This window comes from Bacillus rossius, chromosome 5 (genome assembly GCF_032445375.1).
Source record: "Bacillus rossius redtenbacheri isolate Brsri chromosome 5, Brsri_v3, whole genome shotgun sequence".
In the NCBI taxonomy this organism is placed as follows: Eukaryota; Metazoa; Arthropoda; class Insecta; order Phasmatodea; family Bacillidae; genus Bacillus; species Bacillus rossius.
The window spans coordinates 70,766,646-70,792,846 of NC_086333.1; the positions used below are offsets into that span (position 1 = coordinate 70,766,646).

A 26,201-nucleotide genomic window follows, 5' to 3' on the forward strand; every position below is an offset into this window, starting at 1 on the left:
ATGTACCTAACCCTAACCTATAAATAAGAAATACCGTTTTTTTAATGTGTTTATAACAAGCAATGAGCTTTTTTTTAATAAGTCAGAAAATGGGCCGTTGGCAAACCCAATACGAAAATAATAATTCTTTTTGGAAGGTCGCTGGTATCTGTATTTTTACATGAATATTTATGTTCCCATTACAAAAAAGAAATTACGGTGCATGTAGTAGATGTTTTAAAATTTCTTCAGTTCCGTTAAAGATCGTGGGATGAACTGTTGACTCGGCCTAGACCACCGTAGATCTTGCGGGAGTAGGACGAAGCGAACATGGAACACAACCTCAACTTTGAAGCAACAAGTAGTTTTGGCTTCTGGGTTGTAGCCGTGTCCTTGGCGAATAATTCACCGACGTTTCGGTCGACATTGCAGTCGCCATAATCAAGGAGCATCAGTTACCTACTGTAGGTAACTGCTCCCTGATGACGGCGACTGCAATGTCGACCGAAACGTCGGTGAATTATTCTCCTAGGACGCGGCTACAACCCAGAAACCAAGTTGTTTCAGACAAAATGGCTGTGAAAGACTGCGAACATTATTTGAAGCAACATTGCGTATATATTATCTTTGAAAGATTTGTGCAATGGGAGTGCATGACTTGATGTAAGCTTTTGGACATACGCCATTGCTAAGCACATGTATGTCGCACCTGTGTTTTCGTACAATGTGCGTCTCTGCCTTAAGACGGGAGCAGATAGCAGTTCCCGATACGTCGCTTGTTTCTGTTTTGGAAAACTATTGTGTTTGTTTCGTCTTTTCGTTTTGTTGTGTTTTTGTCTCGTTTCAACTGTTGTGCTGGCTTGTTTCTGTTTTGGAAAACTATTGCGTTTGTTTCGTCTTTTCGTTTTGTTGTGTTTTTGTCTCGTTTCAACTTTTGTCCTGAATTTTTTTGGGGTTCAATTCATCATTTGTGGGTTTTTTTTTTTTCGTTCTCTTAGTCCATTTTTCTTTGTTTTTATTTGTTTGTTGACCATATTCCTATTATGGAATATTATGTGATGTATATATCCTGTTGACAACAGCAATTTTTGCTTAATTTGTGTTTTTTGTCTTTTGGTTGGTTTTTTTTAGTTTTCTTCTACAGACATACATGTGCTTAGCAATGGTGTATGTCCAAAAGCTTACATCAAGTCATTATATATATATAATTTTACTTGCCCCCATCCGGAGAAGGAATGTATGTGTTATTTCGCGGGAGCGTGGCTTATCTCGTCCGTCCGGCGCGAGTGTTATCTGCGGCGCGCCTCGCCGAGTCGGGGCACAATCGACGCTTGTCCTGTCGTTATCGAGACGGCCGCCATTGCACCTGGAGCGTCCGTCACGAGCCAGGCCGGAGTCGCCCCGAACACCTCCAGAGGATCGTGTCGCAAGATCTCATTGGTTCACAGGTAGGTCCATTGCCTTTTTTCACTTCTTTCCTAAAGAGTTGGCCGATGACCCGTAAAGGCTCCTACCTTTGAATATATATACTGTATAGAAGTCGCCAGCCCAGGTTAAAATTTCTAATACGGTTTTGAGGTAGTTGGTTAATTCACCGCCGCAATCGCCACCATCTCTAGGGCATCGACTTGTGGTGGTCCCTACCGGACAAGTGTCGAACTATTCAAACACCCCTTCCCCCTACCGTTGAACGACCTTGAGATGCAGTGAATGATTGGTGGGGGGTGCGGGGAATGACAGCGGGCGACAGTGCTGCGCTCTAACGTGTAAATAACAACCTAAGACGATACAGGGCGTTACGGCAGCGCACTGCAGCGGTGAAGTTCCCAAGCTGCTCATCATACGCTTCTGAAAAAAGGTAGAGTAAATCCTATCCACCCGCGACTTCTATACAGTATATATATTCAATGCTCCTACCGTCCAGTCACGGGTGTGTGTGTGTCAGTGAGGCGGGATGGTGCTTCTAGCGCGGTGTCGCCTCTGGACTGACGCGCGGTCTTATCGCAGTGCAGAGGCCAACCGCGAAACTTGAGCGGTGACCGTAACATTAAAAGGGATTAGGCCCCGCCATGTCGGATTATGTTCCATCTATTAGCTGTGATTCACTATCTATCCCAATTTTTTTGGCATGTCAAGGCATAAATCATATCTTTCTCGTGTTGCAACTTACGTATTTATTGAAAGGCTCTATAGTCTCTAAGCGCCGCGAGTGAAACTATCGTGATAATCACACCACTTCACAAGTGTTGACTTCAACAAGTAGCCCAATCTAAGTCCTATGCCATGTCAAACCAAAAAAAAATTGCAGATCATTTATAAATATAAAACATTTTAAATGGCGGGGAAATCAAGATATAGGTGTAACGCAAGTCCGTTGAGTGCTTTAAGAACATGTAATGGATGTTTCATGCCTGATAGTTATTCTGAAGACACGCGTTTTTTCACTTTCTCTCGCCTTAAAACGCAGTTTAAAAACTAAATCAGGGAACATAACACTACCTGGCGACTTCATAAATAACCACGCTCGTAAAAACCTCTCAAGGTATCCCAGTGGTGACTGTTTACGAAAAGAAATTAGGAATACTCTTAGGGTGGATCAGTAGTTATGTTTCCGTATTTAGTTTTTAAACTGTATTTTCAGAATGGTGAAAATGGCTAATGCGCGTGAATTCAGAATTCCTTTTTCAGGCAAGAAACACCTGGCACAGATTCTTGAAAGCACTCTAGGGACTTGCATTAAACCTTTATATTTATTTCTCCGCCATCAAATGTCATGGCGGACTGCCTCATGCACTACGAGAACACTGCGCGTCAGTCCACAGAGGCGACACCGCGCTAGAAGAACCAGATATCATCGCACTTATGATCCCGCCTTACTGACACAAACATACCACTGACTAGGCGAGGCCCCTTAAATGCTTTTCGTGAACTGACATCACTCTAATATCATGAACAGTTTACAAATTGCGTGTTTTTTTTTCTGAAGCTCTGCACATCCTGTGTGTGCCAAGGTAGGCAGTGTCTTTGACATCCTGATTTTGGAATTTTTTAAACTCTGAAAAAAAAAAAAATTGTCATTTTTTTTGTTAACTATATCATTGTCCTATGTTTACTATTTTAAAAGTACCAATTGTGGTATTGGTATAATTTAGTGTAATATGCGTGAATCATGTTTCGTTACTTGCTAGCAATTGGTTGGTTTGTTCGTATTGTTATTTTAGGATGTTTGTCATGCCCTTGTTTATTGTCTTTTATTTAGGTTCGCTATGTGTGCGTTTTTTTTATAAATTTACATTTCATTTTACCACATTTAATTGGTTAAGAGGTAGACAAGGTGGGCATACCTTAACTTCGCCAGGTAAAATAAGTCTTGAGTTGGGCTTTCGTGGCCGAAGTATCAACTATATATTGACTTTGGGTTAAGGCTAAACGTTTCAGTAGTTGGCTGACCTTGAAGATGGCTCCAACGAGGAATTGCCAAAACTTAAACCTTTCCTCGTACGTGGCCTCAGCCCAAAAGCAAAGAAGTAGTAAACACACGTTAATGAAGTTTTATCACAAATCTGTGAATCTTGTTTTGGATTTTACTATTATTTTTTTTTTTTAAGTTTACTTCAGCAACTTAAATGTTGTAATAATTTCAGGAATTGACCAACGGCAAAGGTTTTCAATCAAAATGTTCTTTCCCAAAAATTTTGACTCGTTTGACCTTATTTGTTGGAGAGACGTTTAGCAAAAAATAATAATAATAATTAAAAATGTAAGCGTGTCTTTTAGTACTGGCCATAGATGTGTAACATCTAACCTCGGTAACGAGCAAATTCACGTGTTCTCATGTTGCAAATACACTTATATAACACGAAATTTGGTCACTAAATTTAACGTAGGATTCTTTAAAATAAAATAAAAAAATTCACACGACTCATTTTAAAACACACTTTAACACTGAAATTTTTACCGAAGTTCTGTGTAAAAAATATTTTTATCAATCATATGCTTGTGAAGTTATTTTCAATCTCTCGGACTGATGTGACAACAATCATTGAATATTCGATGCAACAATGCACTGATCCTAATTCCTTATCGTAGTTTAGTAAGTATTATTTTATTTGCTGCAGTGCTGTAGATAATATGGTATTTTTTAAACCATGTATTAAATGACGTTAGCAGGCTTTCACGGCCATCGTCTGAAAGTAGCTTTGCTTCCGGGTTGTAGCCGCGTCCTTGACGAATAATTCATCGACGTTTCCGTCTACATTGCATTCGCCATCATCAGGGAGCAGTTTAGGCCTACCTACTGCAGGTAACTGCTCCCTGATGAAGGCCGAAACGTCGGTGAATTATTCGCCTCAGGACTGCGGCTACAACCCAGCAGCCAAGCTGCTTCATGTAGTGCACAGTTGCGTTGTGAAATGACCGCGAGTCTGCAACTGTCTGTGGCGCGGGAAGCCTACAACTCACGTAGTTTCGGTTCCCTGCAAAAAATTTCCGAAGATTCCCTAAGTTTTGTGTTTTGGTACTAACGCCACTTCAGCCGCTAAATCAGAAGTTTCCAAATGAAACCAAGCATGTTGTGACTGACCTAACCTAACCTAACCTAACCTAAACCCTTCGATTTTTTTTTTTTTTTTAGTTTCAGTTTTTGAGAGAAATCCGAAGTTGCACGAACGTGGCAGGGAACCGAAACTACGTTAGTTGTAGGCTTCCCCCGTGGCGCGACGCGGCGGACAGCCGGATCATGGCCTCGGGGGCGCTGCTGAGGGCGCTGGAGTGCTCCGCCTGCCCGGAGTACGTCTCGCCGCCCATCACCGCATGCGAGGGCGGGCACAGCGTGTGCTCGGGCTGCAGACCGCGCCTGCACCGCTGCCCCGCCTGCCGCCGGGGGCTCACCGCCGCCAGGAACCCGGCCCTGGAGGAGCTGGCGCGCACCGCGGTCTACCCCTGCCGCGAGGGCTGCGGCGAGGCTCGCGGCTCGCCCGACGACATGGCGCGCCACCACGCCCGCTGCGCCCTCAGGCGGCTGCCCTGCCCGCTGAGCTGCCCCTGGGAGGGTCCCCGGTCCGGCCTCAGGGCGCACGTGCTCGCCGCGCACCCGGGTAACACCCTCGACCTGGACGACGACCCCGGCGCGCCCTTCGTCGCCTGGGACCTGCCCGGCGCCGTCTCCTACCGCGACTCCTCGCAGGTGGGTCTCCTTACCCCGCGTCGACCCATCGACCCACCCGTCCTTCTGGACATACCCGAATACTCACGTTGGCAAGCCTTCTTTCAACGGACGAGAGAACCAAACTCCCGATCGTGCATCTTCTGTTTTTTTTTTTTTTTTGTTCATTTGTAAATAAATATGGCGGTGTTGATAAAAAGGAAAGACCATAAACAAGGCAACAATATCTATTTATAATTATTTTTTAGAGGAAAATACCTAATTGAAAAAAACCTACTTCGTGGATTTGTATATGTTTCATACCCCATAAAACCTAGGAAGTCTTTGTCCTTCCACAAATAAGAATTCTCGGGATGCCCCATATTCCGTGAATGTTCATTTTGGACAACTCATGATAACTAATGGTCAATTAGGTTAGGTTAGCTACATTATAAATACTTTAAAACATTGTGGACGGTTGGCTTTGGTAAGGATAGCTACATTAAAGATACTGTGAAATCATGTATACGGTTTCCCTCAAATAAATACACCTGTTGTGGTACGAAGGAAATAAAAGCGAGCATGAACTTCGGGGAACTTCGGGTGTGGCTCTCTCGTCTGTGAAATGAAGGCTTCACCTCCGCGCGCCCCTTCGACCCATCGATCCGTCGATCCGTCGTCGATCACGAGGGAACGGGTTCGATTGCCAAGATCCCGATGTCTTACACGGGGCGTGTCCCAGGAAACTACGTCAAGACGAGAACAGCTGATAAACAAATTGATTACGATCCTAAATCAAAATAATTTAGCTGTACACATTTTTTTTTTTAATTCCCACCCACCAACCAGCAATCAAAATCAAATTGAAAATTCCTTACTTTTAGAGTTAGTTACCTACTGCTCCCTGATGATGGCGACTGCATTGTCGACTGAAACGTCGGTTGAATTATTCGCCAAGGACGCGGTTACAACCCGGTAAGCCAAGCTACTTCAGAAAAAAATGGCAGTGGAAGCCTGCGAACATTATTGCCTCCCTCTTTTATTCCGTTTACACCGCTTCACGCGACCAGGGGATGGGTACCTGGCCAACCCTCCGATGAAAGAGAGAGGTGTATTCGAGCAACAGGCAATTTGCCTAAAGGCGTTTTTGCCTAAACATGAATTCGTTACGGCGATTTGCCTAAAGTCATTTCGCCTAAAGGCGTTTTGCCTAACGTCGAATTGCCTAACGGCTATTTGCCTAAAGGCGATTTGCGTAAAGGCGATTTGCCTAACGGCGTTTTCCCTAACGGATTTCTGCTTGACGGCGTTTTGCCTAAAATTAGGCAAAACGCCTTTAGGCAAAACGACACATTCCCGGTGTATTCCTATCCTCGATGTGAGCACCGCGCGGGTTGGTCGTTCCCGCCAGGTGGTGTTCTGCCTGGGAGAGGTGTTCCTGCTGGACCGCCGCTTCGACGATGCGCGCAAGAAGTGGCTGGTGGCGCTGAGGCTGGTGGGAGCCGCCTGCGACGCCGGCGGGTTCCGCTACAAGCTGAAGATGTCGTGCGCCGGCGGGCGCCGGGCCAGCTTCACCGACGCGCCGCGTCCCGCGCGCGAGGACCTGCGCGAGGTGCTGGAGTCGGCCCGCTGCGTCGCCGTCGACTTCGACCTGCTGCTGCACTTCGTCAAGGGCGTGCGCTCCATCAAGATCTGGCGCGTGGGCGGCTCCGTCACCGAGCTGTGACCCGCCGCCATTCGCTACCGGCCTGGCCAATCACGCTCGACCTGCTGCTGCACTTCGTCAAGGGCGTGCGCTCCATCAAGATCTGGCGCGTGGGCGGCTCCGTCACCGAGCTGTGACCCGCCGCCATTCGCTACCGGCCTGGCCAATCACGCTCGACCTGCTGCTGCACTTCGTCAAGGGCGCGCTCCGTCAAGATCTGGCGCGTGGGCGGCTCCGTCACCGAGCTGTGACCCGCCGCCATTCGCTACCGGCCCGGCCAATCACGCTCGACCTGCTGCTGCACTTCGTCAAGGGCGTGCGCTCCATCAAGATCTGGCGCGTGGGCGGCTCCGTCACCGAGCTGTGACCCGCCGCCATTCGCTACCGGCCTGGCCAATCACGCTCGACCTGCTGCTGCACTTCGTCAAGGGCGCGCTCCGTCAAGATCTGGCGCGTGGGCGGCTCCGTCACCGAGCTGTGACCCGCCGCCATTCGCTACCGGCCCGGCCAATCACGCTCGACCTGCTGCTGCACTTCGTCAAGGGCGCGCTCCGTCAAGATCTGGCGCGTGGGCGGCTCCGTCACCGAGCTGTGACCCGCCGCCATTCGCTACCGGCCCGGCCAATCACGCTCGACCTGCTGCTGCACTTCGTCAAGGGCGCGCTCCGTCAAGATCTGGCGCGTGGGCGGCTCCGTCACCGAGCTGTGACCCGCCGCCATTCGCTACCGGCCCGGCCAATCACGCTCGACCTGACTGCGCCGTCGCGTCGGTGCGATCTTTCAGTTCGGGAAGTCTAAGATGTACATCAAGTAACACGAACACGCCCGGATATTCACCTTCGGCCAACCTCGGGTTTATTTATATATACTTATTTTTCTCTGTTTATTTAAATGTAGCTATACTAACCTAACTAACCGTCAATAGTGTTTTAAAGTGTTTTAATGTAGCTAACCTAACCGATCACTTTTAATATTTGAATTCATTTTTTTTCTGCGCAAAAATAAAACAAATCCCAAGGTTGGCCGAAGGTGAATATTCGGGCGTGTTCGGGCAGGGACAGAACTTGATGTGCATCTTAGGCTTCTCTTTCAGTTCAGTCTCGTTAATTGCGGCGTCGCTGCAGTGTCCGCCAGAATTGTTGTCTCTCGAATGAGGGTTTACCCTTTTTTTTTTTACTTAATATATCTATGAAATCTTTTGAATTAGTTTTATGATAGTTACGAATGAACATTGCATTTGTATTGAACATATTTCTCTCAAACATGACGTTCAAAACAATTTTTTTTTGTTTTTAACATAGATTACAAATTACAAGTTCGTAATGACACTATATAATTACTGCCACATTGTGTCCTTTAAGTGTACTGTTGTGATTCCAGTTATGTATACAATCACACTGTTCCCTGTACGTTTGAGTTTATTTACAGCATTTTTTTTATATATATATTGCATAGCAAAACTGCTACTTTGCGTACATCGAGTAACGTTAACGAACTCTAGTGTGGCTGTCAAAGAGCAGCACCATTTGAAAACAAACAAACCTGGCATTATACACACGTTGGCTGGTTGTTTTATGACGGATTCGCCAGACAATAGCAAGCCAATGTCGTCCTTGTGCGCAGGCCGCAGAAGACGAGAGTATAGTCCGTGTGTGTGTGTATGTAAATGTGTATGTATGCATGTATGTATGTATGCATTTATGTATGTATGTATGTTGGCGCGTGCTCGACTTCACAGCAATCTGCAGTGATAAAAATGCAGTCTCCGTCGTGTAAAATGTCTCCGATCTGACAGTTCTCTAACTAGTACCGGAGGCACCCGTAGCACCGTGGCCGCACTATTCACAGGACCCCACGCAGGTTTTTTTCTTTCCATTATTTGTGTTGTTATCAGCATGTGATTTAAAATTGCTGGCCAGTGCCCTCCGGTTGAAAATTATGCTTTAAAGTTTTTTGCATTAGAAAAAAAATTCAAATATTTTATTGCCTCATGTAATGACGTGATTTCACATAAATTCGATCGTGGACATTTATGAAACTAACAGACGTTTAATTTATCGTGAAAGATAATCAAAATTTCTTAGTAATAACCAGCAAAACCATTGTCAAAAGTTACAGGTTTGTGTATTTACTTTCTAAAACTTCTTATTTAGTCTTTGTGTGTAGTACCTATACGACAAAACTCAATTCCTTTCTTGTTGGCCCAAACATAGTTATAATGTGTATCAAAATGACGTATAAAATAACTCTTCGTTTGAAAAGCTATGTGATAAGTTACATAATCGTGTCGAAATAGCAGTATCTTGTTTACAATTAATGTAAAAATTATTAAAACCGGGCTCGTCCGGGATTTGAACCCGGGACCTCTCGCACCCGAAGCGAGAATCATACCCCTAGACCAACGAGCCATGCCGTTGAAGTGCGAGTTGGAGGCGTGAGACTGTGTCAAGGTCGTTGTAGTGTTCTGGCGGTTGCCTGATTTCAGGCGCTTCGTAACCTCAGCCAGCGGTAAGGACCGTTGTACAATAACACGGTACACAGAGAAAAATATTTGTTTGAATCGAACAAATGTTTGTTTATATATGGCGAAACAAACATTTACTTGCCGTAACAAAATATGTTGTTGCCCTAACCAAATTTGTTGAGGTACAAAATTTATTTGTCACACTTAACCAAATATATAGTTGATTTGAAAAAAATAATAATTTGTTGGGTCAACAAAATCTTTCCTACTACAACATATTTGTTTTAATCAAAAATATATAATTATTTCGCTATATATAAACAAATATTTTTGTTGAGGTAAACAAACCTTTCTCTCAGTGTAAGGAATACGTATCACGTAAACGGAGCTGGATCTCACGGAACAGAGTTGCTACAACAGCACGCAGACGGAGACGGACCCGTATGGATTAACTCGGCAATGCTGAGCTCTTCCGTTTGCGTTGCTCCGTGCGACCAATAGTAGCCGAGTGTTTGGCTGCGGTGGTAGCCATGTTTGTTTATGTTATAAATACTTTAAGTTTCAAGTACAAGAATATCTAGTGTTCTATTTTTGACTTTGTGGTTTATTTTTATTTTATGTGTAAATTCTGCCTGTGCTATGATTTTAAAGCATAATATATTTTTTTAATTAATTACTATTTCGTAACTTTGGATAACGTTGGTACTACTTCTGAGGACTGTCAAATTTTGGACTAGTTACATGGCACGAACTATATCAGGTCTTTGTTTAATTTACCTGAAACACTGGTCTACTTTCGGACTTTTCAACTAACTTCATTTCCATGAAATTAAGAAAAAGGATTGCCTAAACGTTTGGGTTAACTAGTTGATGAAGCCCCTGTTTTTTATTTACATATATTTTAGGAACATGCTTACAAATAAAACTAAATCAATAAATGAGTAGCATTCTTCTACTTTTAAGGCAATATCTAATAAAATAATTTATATCAACTTATTGTACACTTAACTGTAAAGAATTGTCTTTCATTTGTCATATATTACGAACCATTATAATTACTGATTTTTTGGATTTTCTGAATTTTTTTTTTGTGGCAGCTTAACAATTTGTGATTGTACACCTCAAGAGCATGTGATGGAATATTCGTTACGTTCATACTTTAAAGAACTTTTCACATTTTAATTATACCATGTATTATCTTTGGAACAAACAGATTATTGCTACATTTTTCTCGTAAATATGTGTCAGAATCAAAATTATAATGTTTGTGCATCCAAAAGAACCTGAAATGTGAATAACTGTATAATGAATGAACCTCAATTGACTACTTAAACTAGGCCATATTAAATAAAATATAAAAATAATTTTGCTTGTGTGTATTGAATTAATGATTCTATTTCTGTATCTGTTAATACACTGAGACATTTAAAAAGTTTCTAATATACTTGAATTTAGATTTTGTATATGTACCTATTGGATTTTTATAACACTTGTTGCGCTCAGCGTGTGATAAAAAAAAATAAAACACATAACTCTCTCTTCATTTCCCTCTTTCTATCTCTATCCCCCCTTCTACCTTTCTCAAAATTAAACACGTTCTAATTAATCATGTACGTGTAAGGAAACATTGAATAACTGCAATATAATACGCCAAAAAATACTTTTGCCAAATCACTGTTTCTTGGTACTTTAAAGGTATGAAATATTACAGACAAAAACTCTCTTCGTCTCTTATTTCACAAACTATTAAAGGCAGGATCTAACAGAAAATCTTGTTCGCTTCAAGTAGCATAGTGTGCCAAAAAAAAAAATTTAAAAAAAATGAAATATCAGTATTAGAAATGTACTTATTTCACAAACTATTAAAGGCAGGATCTAACAGAAAATCTTGTTCGCTTCAAGTAGCATAGTGTGCCGCAAAATAAAGTACATTTCTAATACTGATATTTCATTTTATCTAGTCTCACACGCTATAAAACCGTTTACTTTATAGTATAACCAAATATACCAAAAAAAAATGCATCTAACCTTAAACAACTATATAACAGATAATATTGTTATTAAATTGTTTATAGTGATGTAATTTTTTCTTCTTGCTACACAAACGTTTATTTATATAAAAATAACATTATTAAAACTTATTTAAACTCTATTTTAATTAAAAAAGACAGATTTTTACCTTAAGAATACTGTCAAAAAATAATTGTATTTGAAGAAAAACTATTTTTCTTTTAGTTTGTCATAACAAACCATTTGTTGTAGTAAAGAAACCTGTTTTATAGCGAATTGCAGTGAAAATTGTGAGAACTTCTCTTAAAGAGGTAGTTTAAGAGATTGGCATGAAATTTATTTTGGACAATATTTTAATGATACAAACATACATGTTTTTTTTTATTATTACGCCTACGAGCAGGCAAAAAAGAATCCAGCGCCTACCGATCCTTTCATATTCTGTGTCATAAAATTTCTCTCAAATATGAAAGTTTTCAAAAGTAGAACCAGAAATGTACGTATCATTCTGCCACCATTGTTCTGTCATGAGTGTTCATAAACAACTTCATAATGTAAACAAACATGTGTTACTTTGCAAAACTGTTGCAAAGTTACTTGAAACAGACTATACCAAATGCCACTTTCGTGTGACTTTTTGTTGCCTTTTAACGAGACTGTCTTCTCGTCAAGTGTGAAGACTTAAAGGGTTAGTATTCTACATCATTTTGCGTTTATAAATTTTTTTTTCCATTTATTGTCCAGGATAAAATTGCAATCAATAACATAACTATTATTATTTATAGTTTACACGTGGGTTCATAGATTCATAAATGCTTATTTTTTTTTTAGTTTAATATCTTTAACGGTCACTTTAAATTTTAACCCTAGTATTAACTGATAGCCTGAAATTGTTTTCTATAGTCTAAATTACAATCCACCCTTTATATGAAGCTTTTGTAGTGAAACTCTCTAGTTTTAGGATGTCGTATTGTTACGAGTATAAAGTAGGCGAGAACTCGGTTCGTAAGTGCTAACCCGATTTTTGTTTTCCAAATACAATTTTTATTAATTACTAACATTTACATTACTAGTGAATAACTGTACTTAAAAATGTCCGATCACAAATTACTGGCACTTTAAAAATGTTTATTTCTCAAGTCACTCAATGTCTGTCAAGTTCCGCAGTTCGCACGCCTCACTGGAGCTAGGCTCGACAGTGGTTGGCCCCTTACCTCACGCCTCTCCACTCACACAGTCTCGCGCCACTCAGTTGTCGCACTCTCTCGATCCCTCGCTCCGCGTCGCGCCACTCTCAGGGGGGGGGGGGGGGGGCTGTCGCACTTCCCTTCACTCGCGGAACTCTCACGAATACTCGTCGCGGGATTCACGCGGCACCCGTCGCGGAACTGCCGCTGAGGCCGGCGTCGTTGCTTAAGTACTGAGGCGCCCTTCTCGAACTGACGAGAGAGGCTGTGACGAGTCGCGTCATTCCGGGCCGACCCGAAGGAACGAAACATCGAGCATAGCGTCGCTTGTTCACTCACACTTCTTCTCGCGGCGGCCTCTGTGGAATTCCCAAGGCCGCTCAGCGATAGATGACAGCGCCCAGGGGCAGGGCGTTGCTAGTGGGAGCGGAGGAGGGGAGGGGGTGGGTAGCGACGACCCTTGTAATCCGGCCAGGCACGCGTGGCATGTCTTACGTCAGCGGACGGCGCGTGACGTCAGAGGCCGTACGGGGCCGCCAGCCAGCTCCGAACCTGGCATCGCGGTCCGGTCTCTCGTGTTCGTAACAGTTTATTTATAATACCCAAAAAAAAAAAAAAATGTGGGTCTCCCAAAACTCTAAAAAAATTCACATTTCCAAACACCTGGGAAAAGAAAATATTCAATAGTACTATATTAATGATGTCCTAAAACTTAAAAAGGTTTTCACGAAAACAATTTACATGCAAGCGGTTATTCTTGACTGTAAGTCTACCTCATTAGTACATGTATATGCTCTTTGTTCCTGGAAGGGAATATAAATTTATGTATGTGTATATATTCTCAAAATACCATTTACTAAAACCATTTATTGGTGACAATATTTATAAAAATCTTATTACGTATAGTAATATTGTGAACTTATTTAAAACCTTGAACCAAGAACCGAAATTATTAAACTAAACGTTACACCCGAACATATTTATTAAATAACTAAATAAATGTGTGGAAGTGAAGACGTCTTTGATTCTGAACGTTGACATTTTCTCCTGTGATCCGATGCATGGTTCTCCCCGAGTGATAAGAAACCCGAGTTAAGATTAATATTGTGTTATCAGCTGTGTTCCGTCCGCGCCTTCGTCGACATAGTATGACTGGCACTCCTGCGTTCGCGCCGTTACCAAAGGCTGATTAAGGCAAGTATTACCAGTGTGCCTGTAGGGCTTGTAAAAAATAGTTATGCTTCTTTAACGTTTGCATGTGTATATTTTAGTAACGATAACACATAGCAAAAGAAACTTACATAATTATTCAAATGGAAAAAGAAATTCAAAGCAGTCATTAGGTCTGCCGACAGAAGTGAAAACTTAAAACTGTAAACAAACAGTTGTTACTTGCAATTTTCTTTTTCCGTCGTCTGAAGACATCTTTAACGTTTTCCACATAGAATCGAGGATCTAAAAAAAATATTAAAAATAGAAATTTAGAGAGAATAACAATATAATGTACACAACATTTTTTCCTAAACTTCAAATGATAGAATTAATAATAATAATAATAGAAGTAACTATTATTAATATTAATAATAGAATTAAGTTAGTACAAATATAATTTGAAATAAGAAATACCAACTTTGTAAAATATAATTGTGTAACATAAGAAAATATTTTTTGATAAAAATCAGAGACTTTTTCGCAATTTTTACGAAAAAATACTATCACACAAAAAATTTGTTTTATTACATTAGTAAAATAACTTCTAAATTACTATAAAATACGCATTGCATAGTAATTGTAGGTATTAAAAAAATAATGATGTTCTTAATTTTTAGGTTATATTGCTACAAATACTCCGTTTTCTTCTTTATTCAAACTATATATCTATATGAGAATATTAATATATTTCATACTCACTTATTACTGCACAGTAATCGTATACTTAAGATTTAAAATAAAAATTGAACAAAAACACCATTTAAACAGATATAGTGTTATCGTTACCACGTCACGTGACCATGTCGATGACGACTTACATGAATTTACTCCCTATCTAAACCTTCCTATTGAAGTATTCACTTCAACAATTTATGAGCTGTAGGCTATATTAAAATATGTTATAGTGTGATTCTATTTTATGGTTCCTTATAAACAATTTGGAAACCCACATATCTCTCTTACGGTTCTGCTGTCATAGGCCATAAATATAAATGGTGCATTGCTTTGATCTGTGTTTTAATTTTATGAATCTTTTTTATTTAACTCGAGCCATACACAAAATTGGATTTTTTAATGGCATGGGATATAGAGGAATCGTTATAAATAATCTGTTATTTACAACATTGTTTCTTTTTTTTTTTTTCATGTTTTATAATGTAAGAGGTCCCGAAAGTTAGTACCTTATGGTATACCAAATTTGTTTTGGCTCTCCCTGCGAAACGGTGACAGTTGGAAGTTTGAAATTCGTGCTCTGTAAATAATTAAGAAGTTTGCAAGCTATAATTTATTTAATCGATCCGAATATTCTAGTTCATTTTTTTACCAATTATTCTAGTCCATGGACACGTTCGTGTATTTTAATGAAACCACAAGAGTATAATTAAGTAAGCATCAGTGCACTTTCCACGAGGTCAGCTTAGGCCTATATTCTTAGCTGACGTGCAAAACTTCAAGAAGCATGAAGTGTCCTCCTAAGCGGGTTCCATACGTTATTACTTGCAAGCCTAGTCAGGACATTTCCTCTCAAGGTTTAAATGCTGCACTGTGCATGCATCGTGTCATGGAAATGCATATCTCTGAGAATGAGTCATAATAAATAAGGCGAGGAGTGTGAATATCTCTTATCTCTAACTGCAGTGAGATATTGTATACCACGCCTTGGCCTCATTGGCTGAATTATATATACGCAGTATACCATCGTCACATGAGGAAACATAACATCTTTGAACAACCTTAGGTACCGATAACAATATCAGTGAAGCCATATTTAATCAAAGCATTTTCACCTAGTTTCCTACTTACTCTAGTTACTGCAGGAAACGTCACATCTTCCCCTCGTTACGTGGGAAAGTAAACTCGTGAAATGTTGTGGTAGACCTTTCCTCAAGCGGAAAACTACATTAATTTACAGAAGACTTGACACAGCAAATATTCAAAAGTCAACTATAGGCCAAGAAAGTTTCGCGCTTCGGATGAAATAATATGATTATACAAATTCCAAAATACCTTCTTCCTGGAAACATCTTTGTTATTGCTAATGGTGAGAATCTCTTTTTGGCGATTGAAGCGTAGTGACTACTTGCAGTGCAACAACTACCCTCGCGTCCAGGTCGATCTCAGCTTCAGAAGACTCGCTGGCGGGTAGAGCTGGGTGACTACCTTCGCGTCTAGGTCGATGACAACCATAGAGCACCTCTCTGGCGGGCGAAGCGCGATGACTACCCTCGTGTCCAGGTCGATATCAGCTACGGAAGACTCTCTAGCGGGTAGAGCTGGATGACTACATTCGCGTCCAGGTCTATGACAACCATAGAACACCTCTATGGCGGGCGAAGCGCGATGACTACCCTCGCGTCCACGTCTGTCACAGCTGGCGGGTATAGCTGGACGACTACCTTCGCGTCTAGGTGGATGACAACCATAGAGCACCTCTCTGGCGGGCGAAGCGCGATGACTACCGTCGTATACAGGTCTGTCTCAGCTGGCGGGTACAGCCGGACGACTGCCCTCGCGTCCAGGTCGGCGATGGAGCCCGCGGGGGTGCCGACGGCGGACCCGGACAAGGGCTTCCAGCAGCAGCTGCTGGCGGCCCTGACGTGCCCCGGGTGCCGCGAGTACCTGGAGCCGCCCCTCGCGCTGTGCGAGCAGGGCCACACCGCGTGTCGCCGCTGCCGCCAGCTCGCGCGGCGCTGCGCGATCTGCGGCCGGCGGCTGCTGGACGCCAGGAACGTGTCCTTGGAGGCCATCGCGCGGGACACGCTCTTCCCCTGCAGGTGCGTCCTCCTTAGAGCCGTGTCTGCACTCTCTTCTCGTTTTCCGCACGGCATCTGGGCGGCGGCCGTGAGACAAGGCCCTTGGGTGCTCACTATGTACATTAGGTACATATATCTACAATCAAAGGCGCAACAACAAGGGGAGGGCAAGGGTATTTTCCCTCCCCCCCCCCCCCCTTCCTTCTCCGAAACCTTGAAGTGGGGGCAAACGGGGGCAAAGAAAGTGCTGTGTAATCAATTTTTAGATGATAAAAACTGCTTAATTAGCACCATTTTCCACCTTGAAATTCCAAATTTCCAGGGGGAGGACCCCCGGACCCCCCGCTTTAAATAAGGGGGGATCGATGATTCTTTATAAAAAGGTATATTGCCCCCCCCCCCCCCCTTTTCGGAAATTAAGTTGTTGTGCCCCTGTCTACAATCATGTCATTACAAAGCAGTAGATACTGGAATTATTCCATCACATACAGCAGCAATCATCCAACCTTTAAATGACTTAATTTTCTGATCATAAATTGCTAAACAATTAGAAAATAATTCAAGAACATACTTTAAAATAGGAACAACATTCGAAATTATTAAAGAAACATGAATTTTAATACCGAAAATAAAAAATTTCAAAAATAACATTTTTCTATCAAAGTAATTAAAGAATAAATAAAAGAATATATATATATATATATACTTCTCCCTATATCTATATATCTATATCTCTCTCAACTATACCTATATTTATATGTTTCTATATATCACTATATGTCACTCTATATCAATGAAAATATTAAAAACCTACTTTTTTACCTGCATATATTTTAATCTTTCTCTTTACCTGCCACATGTGTGACATAGATTTATAAAAACACGCGTGTATTCGAATGCAACGTTGTGTCAAAATTTAAAAAAAAAAAAAAAAAATCCGGCGAAGATCTTTCTGAGATCTATGATTTTGAAAGAACGAACGAACGTTTACGTGTTTATTCATATATATGAATTGCAAGCCCCCAAGGGCCTTGTATTCATTTCACCGGCCTCTCATGTCGCGTTGACCGCTCGGATGCCGCAGTCGCCCGTGTGGGCGAGGAGGAGACGGGAAGCCTACGATTCACTCGTCCTTCTGGACATACCCGAATACTCACGTTCGTGCAACTTCGTGATGTGTGGGAAGCCTTCTTTTCACAGACGAGAGAGCCAAACGAACGATCGTGCATCATCGGTATTTTTTTTGGTTCATTGTAAATAAATATGGCGGTGTTGATAAGAGGAAAGACCATAAACAAGACAACGGTATTTATTTGTACGCCGCCATATTTTTCCTTTGCCGTGTGCCCGTGAATGTTTATTATGGACAACTCATGATAACTAATGGTCAATTAGGTTAGGTTAGCTGCATTATAAATACTTTAAAACATTGTGGCCGGTTGATTTGGTTAGGATAGCTACATTAAAGATACTGTGAAATCATGTAAACGGTTTCCTAGCCCTGGATATCTACATATTAAAAAGTTATTTGCTAAGCAACCATAAAACGATTTTACAGTATTTTTAATGTAGCTATACTTACCTAATATAACCAACCGTCCACGATGTTTCAAAGTATTTATAATGCAGCTAACCTATCCTAATCGACCGCAAAAATTTAATGCCACGCCGGTTCATGCAATGAGATAGAACGGCGTATGACTAGAGACCCGGAAAATTCGCATGTTCAATTACTCCAGGATAGACTCCAATATCCTCTACACACTCAAGCAAATGCCAACTGTTCACTGGCTGCTGACTTGTGAGTCGTCTCGACTGGGTGGCCTGTGATTCGACACTCCTATGAGTGAGGGTCTCTAATTGGCCCTCAGTCCTCCAGATTAACAGTGAACCAATGACAGAAGCAGCACTAAGTTGTAATTATTTGAATTTTAGCATAACACGAGATGAACCCGCGAATTTTTCCGGGTATCTACGGTATGACGTACGAGTAAGCTACATCCCAAATAAATGCACCTGTTGTGGTACGGGGGGAAGAAAAAAAAAGCGAGCAATGAACTTCGGGGAACTTAAGGGTGTGGCTGTATCGTCTGTGAAATGAAGGCTTCCCATTCGGGTACGTCCGGAAGGACGGGTGAATCGTGGGCTTCCCGGAGGAGACAGCGGAGACGGCGGAGACGCACCGGGCCGGTCTCGAGACAGCGGCCTCGAGGGTCGCTGTCAGCGCCGCTCTGCCCCGCAGGTTCGCCGCGGAGGGCTGCGCCGAGTCGCGGCGGGTGGGCGACATCGCGGCCCACCACGTCGTCTGCCCGCACCGGGTGTTCCCGTGCCCCTGGCTGCCCGACAGGTGCGCGGCGCTCACTCCCTCCCGACTCTTCGGCCGGGCTTCCAACACACTACCTATGTACCCTGTCCGTATTCCTTTTTTCCCGTGGTAGGACAAGGCCAGTCCCTTGTTTTTCCAGCGAACAGGTTTTGGTAATATTGTCCGCAGGGCTTTCACGGCCATTGTCTGAAGCAGCTTGGCTTTTTTTGGGTTGTATAGCAGCGTCCTTGGCGAATATTTCACCCATTATTCGCCAACGACGCGGCTACAACCCAGAAGCCAAGATACATCAGGTTTTGGTGTCCAATCCTTTGCCGATTTGTTGCCCAAATTCCGCCGTTGCGTTGATTTCGTCCAGATGCCGGACCAACTCATGGCGCTACACGTTGGTGTTCCAAATGAATCTACCTGGTAGAAACTTCCTGGTAGAAACTTTAAAAGTACTCGAGTAAATTAGAAAGGCAGTCTGTTTTTTTTTTTTTTTTTCAATGGTGCTGCTCTTGCTATTATTTTTTCTCGCAACAATCGTATCGATGGTTGCGAAACGGCCGCCATAATGCGCTGAAACCAGTTTCTAGCCTCGCGCAGGGCACCGTTTATTGAAAACGTATTCATGATCCGTTCCCTTGCTGAGATTCCGTTTGGACACGTTTTGGAATACGGCCCACCGGTTAGGTTACGGTTGTGTCCCAACAAGGCTATGCTTATTCGTTATATTACCCGAGTGTCTTGGAATAACGCTCTTTTGATCTCGGTATCCAACCATTTTGTTTGTTTGTTTTTTTCTTTAATTTGTACCAACTTAGCTGCCAATGAGAAATTAAATTTAAAAAAAATAGCGTGGCCAACACGCCGCGTTAGAAACGAAACTACACACGTCAATATATCATTTGAACGATTAAAACCAATCATAAAAATAAACACCAACATAATGAACATTACAGCTATCAGAATCTATATTTTGAACGTTAACTCATCGAGGAAGCAGAAATGTGATTGTTCACAAGACTGGCCGTCTGTGAGAGTAGTGGCCGGACCTTGTGGTGCCAACGGGAAACCTACAACTCACGTAGTTTCGGTTCCCTGCAAGAATTTCCGAAGATTTCCGAAGTTTTGCGTTTTGGTATTAACGCCACTTCAGCCGCTAAATCAGAAGTTTCCAATGAAAACAAGCATGTTGTGACTGACCTAACCTAACCTAACCCAACCCTTCGATTTTTTTTTTTAATTTCAATTTTTGAGAGGAATCCGAAGTTGCACGAACGTGGTAGGGAACCGAAACTACGTGAGTTGTTGGCTACCGGGTGCCGACACTGGGCCGTGTGCCTCGAGGATGGACGGTGGTGCGCAGGTGCTCGTGGCGCGGGCCCAGGAAGAAGATGGCGGCGCACCTGGGCACTGCGCACCCTGGCTGCCTGGTGCCGACCCGCGAGGAGGCAGGCCTGGCGCGCTGGGACGTCTCCCAGGTGGGTGTGCAGGTGCTGGTTGCTAGCCACGGGGGGTCGAGGTGCAGAGCTGCCAGCGTGTCTGGTGCGCGGCCCGCAGGCTGACTGCTTCAACGAGCGCAGCCACGCCGTGGCGGCCCTGGGCGAGGTGTTCCTCGTGGACCGGCTGTTCGACGTGCCGCAGAAGAAGCTGTGCCTGGCCGTGCGCTCGGCTGCGGGCCCGGCGCGCGACTTCAGGTACAGCCTGCGGCTGGAGAGGAACGGCGGCGCGCAGGCCGTCGAGGCGTCCTGCCTGGTGCACGCACGCTCCGAGGACCCGGCGGCGCTCTTCGCCTCGCCCGACTGCGTCAAGGTGGACTTCGACACCATCGTCAGCTTCAACAAGGGCTCGCGCACCGTGGAGGTGGCGCGCGTGCAGGGGGCCCCGCTGCTGGACATATAGCGTGAGCCGTGTGCACTGCTGGACGTATAGCATGCGCCGTGTGAACTGCTGGCCGTGTAGCATGCAGCCATGTACACTGCCAATCGTGTAGCATGCGCCGTGTGCACTGCTGGACGTGTAGCATGCGCCGTGTGCACTGCTGGACGTGTAGCATGCGCCGTGTGCACTGCTGGACGTGTAGCATGCGCCGTGTGCACTGCTGGACGTGTAGCATGCGCCGTGTGCACTGCTGGACGTGTAGCATGCGCCGTGTGCACTGCTGGACGTGTAGCATGCGCCGTGTGCACTGCTGGGCGTGTAGCGTGAGCCATGTGCACTGCTGGACGTGTAGCATGCGCCGTGTGCACTGCTGGACGTGTAGCATGAGCCGTGTGCACTGCCGGACGTGTAGCATGCGCCGTGTGCACTGCCGGATGTGTAGCGTGAGCCGTGTGCACTGCCGGACGTGTAGCATGAGCCGTGTGCACGGCCGGATGTGTAGCGTGAGCCGTGTGCACTGCCGCACGTGTAGCATTCGCCGTGTGCACTGCCGGACGTGTAGCGTGAGCCGTGTGCACTGCCGGACGTGTAGCGTGAGCCGTGCACTGATGGACGTGTAGCATGCGCCGTGTGCACTGCTGGACGTGTAGCGTGAGCCGTGTGCACTGCCGGACATGTAGCATGCGCCGTGTGCACTGCCGGACGTGTAGTGTGAGCCGTGTGCACTGCCGGACGTGTAGTGTGAGCCGTGTGCACTGCTGGACGTGTAGCATGCGCCGTGTGCACTGCTGGACGTGTAGCATGCGCCGTGTGCACTGCTGGACGTGTAGCATGCGCCGTGTGCACTGCCGGACGTGTAGCGTGAGCCGTGTGCACTGCCGGACGTGTAGCGTGAGCCGTGTGCACTGCTGGACGTGTAGCATGCGCCGTGTGCACTGCCGGACGTGTAGCGTGAGCCGTGTGCACTGCTGGACGTGTAGCGTGAGCCGTGTGCACTGCCGGACGTGTAGCCTGAGCCGTGTGCACTGCCGGATGTGTAATATGAGCCATGTACATTGTTTTCGTGTAATATGAGCCGTGTACACTGCTGGACGTGTAACATAAGCCATTTACACTGCTAGACTTATTATATGGTGCATTGCTGGACGTGTAGCATGAGCCCTGTACACTTCGGGACATACAAAATGAGCTGTGTACACTGATGGACTTTTAGCATTAGCCGTGTACACTGATGGACGTATAACTTGAGCTATATGCACTACTGGACATGTAACATCAGCGTGTACACTGCTTGACGTATTACGTGTGTTTTTTTTACTTTGCTGTACATACAATTTTGAGCCTTGTACACTACTTGATTTATAATATGAGTCTCAGTACAATACTGTGCGCGAAATTTTCGAAAGAATTATTATCTTTATTGATTTATTCTGTTTTCACTTTCCATGCTATGCCCTCAGCTGAATTTTTAATGCGAGTTGTTTCACTGTAAGTTTCAAATATGTTTGATTTTTGCCATGCAAAACTAAGGATCTAATGTTAATCATTTTCACGTTATTAAAAGCAAATGTGTTGACAAACATTTTGTTTTGAACACTAGGCAGACACTGTTGTATATTTAAGTTCTGCTAACAGAGGGACATACTCTACGAGCCGCAGGTACAAACATTGAGCTTAGTTATTATGTGTGCTATTATATGTGTGCTTTTTCCGCTCCAAAAAGATGTAACGACTTCCGTTACACATTCAGAGTAGCTGGGAGTTTGCGGTATGTATTTGGCTGAGACGCCCCGACTAGGCTTTTGACACATTTTGTCTTACCATGATAGAAGCTATTTGTGTATTCAAATATTCTTTTGCAAGTATGGAATTTGTTATGTTTTTTTTTTCTACAGATTAATTTCCACAACATACTGGCCCATGCCAACTGAATTGTATATAGGCTATGTGTTAGTGTTTCCGAAATATTCAGAGCGTCACACAGTTTTTATACCAGTTGTGTGCCAAATGTTCGCTAAATAAAACTATATTTGATAAATCCAAAACAAGCCGTTATTATTGCTGAATTCTGTATTTTCCTTCCAGGTTTCATTTTAAGATAAATTGTACAGAAACATTTTTGAATAAATCATGTCACAACATTATTGTTTTACATACATGTGTATAAAATCGGTTGTAAATTGTTAAATGAGTTTCATTATTGTCATTTGAAGCTGTGATTTTAGTGTATTATTAATATGCTGTGAATTTAATTATCTGTACAACTGAAAAAAATTAGAAAACTTCTCTTCATATTTTTTTCTTGCATACAATCTGCAAATTTCTCAAACGGTTTGTGATTTAGATTGCCATTAAACAATCAAGTAAGCATCACCAAAAGATTATGAGTTGAAAGAGCTTCGACGCCTAACATAATATATATATTTTTTAATTGGATGTGTTGATACGCAGCGAAAAATGGACTAATTAGATGAGTTAATACGCAGCGGAAAATTGGCTACGGACTTATAAAAAATATAGCTTTCGAAAAATTTATTTTACTATAAAATATTATATTGTTATTACCACTTTGCTACCGAGCCTATTTACGTATTTCAACGAGAATATGTATTATAATCATTGTAATGTCGGTTTTATTAGGTATTTTAAAACTTGAGAATACGTTTTACTATGAATATATTATATTACCAAATATATTCTGGGGAGTTTCACTATCATAAAGTTTCATTCGGCACACCAATACGTTTGGTATGTCCCCTAATGTTTACGAAAGTGACTATGTACGGGTTTATGTTGCTACACGTGGGTTCGCCATATTTGTGTTACATTTCCGTTCATCGACTTCCGTTCCATTTCCACGTGATTTCCTCCCACCAGATGCCGTATACCGAGAGCTAATATGTACACAAATCAAAAATTTACATCAAACATTAGTTCAGGGAGATTTGAAATTTTTGGTGAAATACAGGGAAATTTTATTTTCAAATTTATGTGGACATCCTGTCTCCCGTTGTTTGTTACTTCGTCGCTTCGCAGTCGACTGTGTAATCTCGTCCCTGACCGTCACCAGTCCATGGCCGCTGACAGAGGGCCAATAAGCGAAGGGGCTCACACACGCTCCCGCCTGACAGGCCGGCTGTGTGTGTGCGTGTTTGTGTGTCCGAACACCCGCGGCGTTGGAGAGCTACACAAACATTCCCTGTCTCTCTGAGCCGGAGCCTGATTAGAGTCGCCCCATCGCGCGAATATCCCCCGCTGCTCTGCCGGCGGGAACATACCCGTTCACCTAGCCCGAGTCAGGCGCCCGAATAACCCGTGTTCTCACCTCATCCGATAGTTTTTTTTTTTTTGTTCTTACGTTTCAAAGGTAAATTTTATGTCAAATTAAAAAAAACACGCAAGTGCCTGGCTACACATTTTTTTTTTTTTTTTGTGATTTTACAAAAAAATTTTTTTAAAACCAGTTGCCACGAAATAATTTGTAATACTACAACAAAACTCCCTTCCTTTTTTTGCAATAAAAGAGTGTTATTTTTGGATGTATGAAATGCGTATTTGTAAACATTAATATATATAATTCTCTCTTACGAAAATTGTTAAATTTTGATTTATGTTCCATACAAACATTTTTTTTTCAAACCGTGGCATGGATACTGAACATTTAACTATTGGCCTTTATTTTTTATATTGCTTATTAATGTGCGCAGTTAAAACTGTAAAGATGTACAGGTAACGGTTTACAAATAACTTTAACTGTTGAAGGTACTGGGACAATGCAAAGCATAAATAACCGGGCTATTAATAAAAAAATTTTAGTGATGCATTTGCTTTCATGTAAATGCACAAATTTACAAATATCTGTAATTTTACATGATATTTTCAGGTCGATTTTTCAAAAACATATTTCATTGTACCACATGAATTAGTTGCAACTGTTTGTTGTTTGTCTGTGCTGTCGTCGTGTCGGGGTGTCCAGAATATCAGTTTTCTCACATCGTTGGTATCGCCTGTGTGTGTGTCTGTGTTGTTGTGTTTTCCGCAATATCTGTTTAGTTTCATCGTTGGGTTCTTATGTTTTTCATTGTGTGTCCAAGGTAATTTTTGTCTTTATTTACTGTTCTTGTTGCTACTCTCTCATTGTTGTTATCCCGCTGTGTCCGTCCATGCTGTAATATATTTTTACTAATTTATTCCTCGGATTTTTCTGTACTATCTATGTTTTAAAGTTTTTGTCATCGCCTGATTTTGGCTTGTATTCTGTGCGTTATCAAATTTATCTTTTATATCCGTTACTGAGGTTTCTTATGACACTCAATGCAATCCGTAATGGCCTATGTTCAAAACAACATATTAGATCAATCTTACAGGACCTATTCGAAGAACGTGTTCAGAGATGGAGGTACTTATAAGACTCTATTGAAATGTGCACAATTATGCTAGTTGGCAAGTATGCGAGGGCATTATCATACAAGTGTGCAGAAACAAAAGAAAATGTTCTATAGTTAGGGACCGGAAAAATTCGCGGGTTCAATGACCACCAGGATGAACTCCATAGTTCTACGTACACTCGGTCAAACATCACCCACTCATTGGCTGCTGTCTTGTAAGACGTCCCAACGTAGCATCCTGTGATTCGATAAAGCTTTGGTCGGGTGTTTCTCATTGGCCCAGAGTCATCCAGGTGAGTTGTGGGCCAATAGCAAAGGCAGCACTGAGGTATAACTATTTGTATTTTAGCCTATCGCGAAATGAATTCGCGAATTTTTCCGGTCTCTATCTATAGTGCAAACATTCCATCGAGAGCCCCACTCTTGGTCGTTGCAATTTTATTTGCCTTCTGTGCGTTAGGCTTTCGTAACGCTCTGACGTCATCACCTCGACCTATACCTTAACGACTGTTCAGAAGTTTCACTTCAATACAGTTCTCACAAAAATGCGTGCTTTATTTTTATTTGCTGCAGGGTAGGTGTTACCACGTCTGGGTGGTCATCGTAAAATCATTTTAAAGTTACTTAAATACTCGCAAAGAATTATTTAATTTTTTTTCCGGGTGGGTAATTTTCCACACATATAAGAAATATAAATGAATAAAAATGTAAATGTTCGTTCGTTCAAAATCTTGAATCCCCGAAAATTCTTCACCGATTGCTTTGAAATTTTTACACAACGTTGCATTCAAATGCGCGCGTTTTTTTATATGCTTAAGTAACACCTGTGACAGGTAAAAATATTGATAAAAATGTAAATAAGTAAAAAAATATATTTTTAATATTTTCATTGCTATAGAGCAATAGAGAAATATAGAGGTATAGAGAGGTATATACAGTATATATTTATAGAGATAGAGAGATATGCATAGAGATATAGATAAATATATAGATAATTAGATAGAGATATGCTTTGTATAAGTGTACCTACTTTAAACAAATTACAAAAAAAAAATTATTGAGGCATGCTGGGTATTAGCTAGTTGTAAATAGAACGAATTGTTGGTTTATTTAGGTCAGCGACATTGGAAATACTCATAAATCATTCAAATGTATGCAGTCACGTAAA

The 26,201-nt window shown here is 42.6% G+C and overlaps 2 protein-coding genes and 1 non-coding gene across 3 annotated transcripts in view; 2 read left to right on the top strand and 1 right to left on the bottom strand.

Moving 5' to 3' along the window:
* Positions 1-26,201, top strand: part of LOC134531985 (adenylyl cyclase 78C) — a 504,301-nt gene that overhangs the window by 287,399 nt on the left and 190,701 nt on the right. The window lies entirely within an intron of this gene.
* On the top strand, positions 1,359-10,834 carry LOC134532387 (E3 ubiquitin-protein ligase Siah1-like). Its single transcript, XM_063368823.1, has 3 exons — positions 1,359-1,427; positions 4,675-5,164; positions 6,534-10,834. The coding sequence occupies exons 2-3, from the start codon at positions 4,718-4,720 to the stop codon at positions 6,846-6,848; spliced, it is 762 nt and encodes a 253-aa protein (XP_063224893.1). The 5' UTR covers positions 1,359-1,427; positions 4,675-4,717; the 3' UTR covers positions 6,849-10,834.
* Trnap-cgg (transfer RNA proline (anticodon CGG)) lies at positions 9,164-9,235 on the bottom strand. Its single transcript has one exon. It is a non-coding gene; the product is annotated as a tRNA-Pro (tRNA).

Excerpts from the sequence above, each read along its gene's own strand:
- LOC134532387 (XM_063368823.1), top strand. The coding sequence starts at position 4,718 with ATGGCCTCGGGGGCGCTGCTGAGGGCGCTGGAGTGCTCCGCCTGCCCG. Across the intron at positions 5,165-6,533 it reads CCTACCGCGACTCCTCGCAG|GTGGTGTTCTGCCTGGGAGA; the intron begins GTGGGTCTCCTT and ends CGTTCCCGCCAG.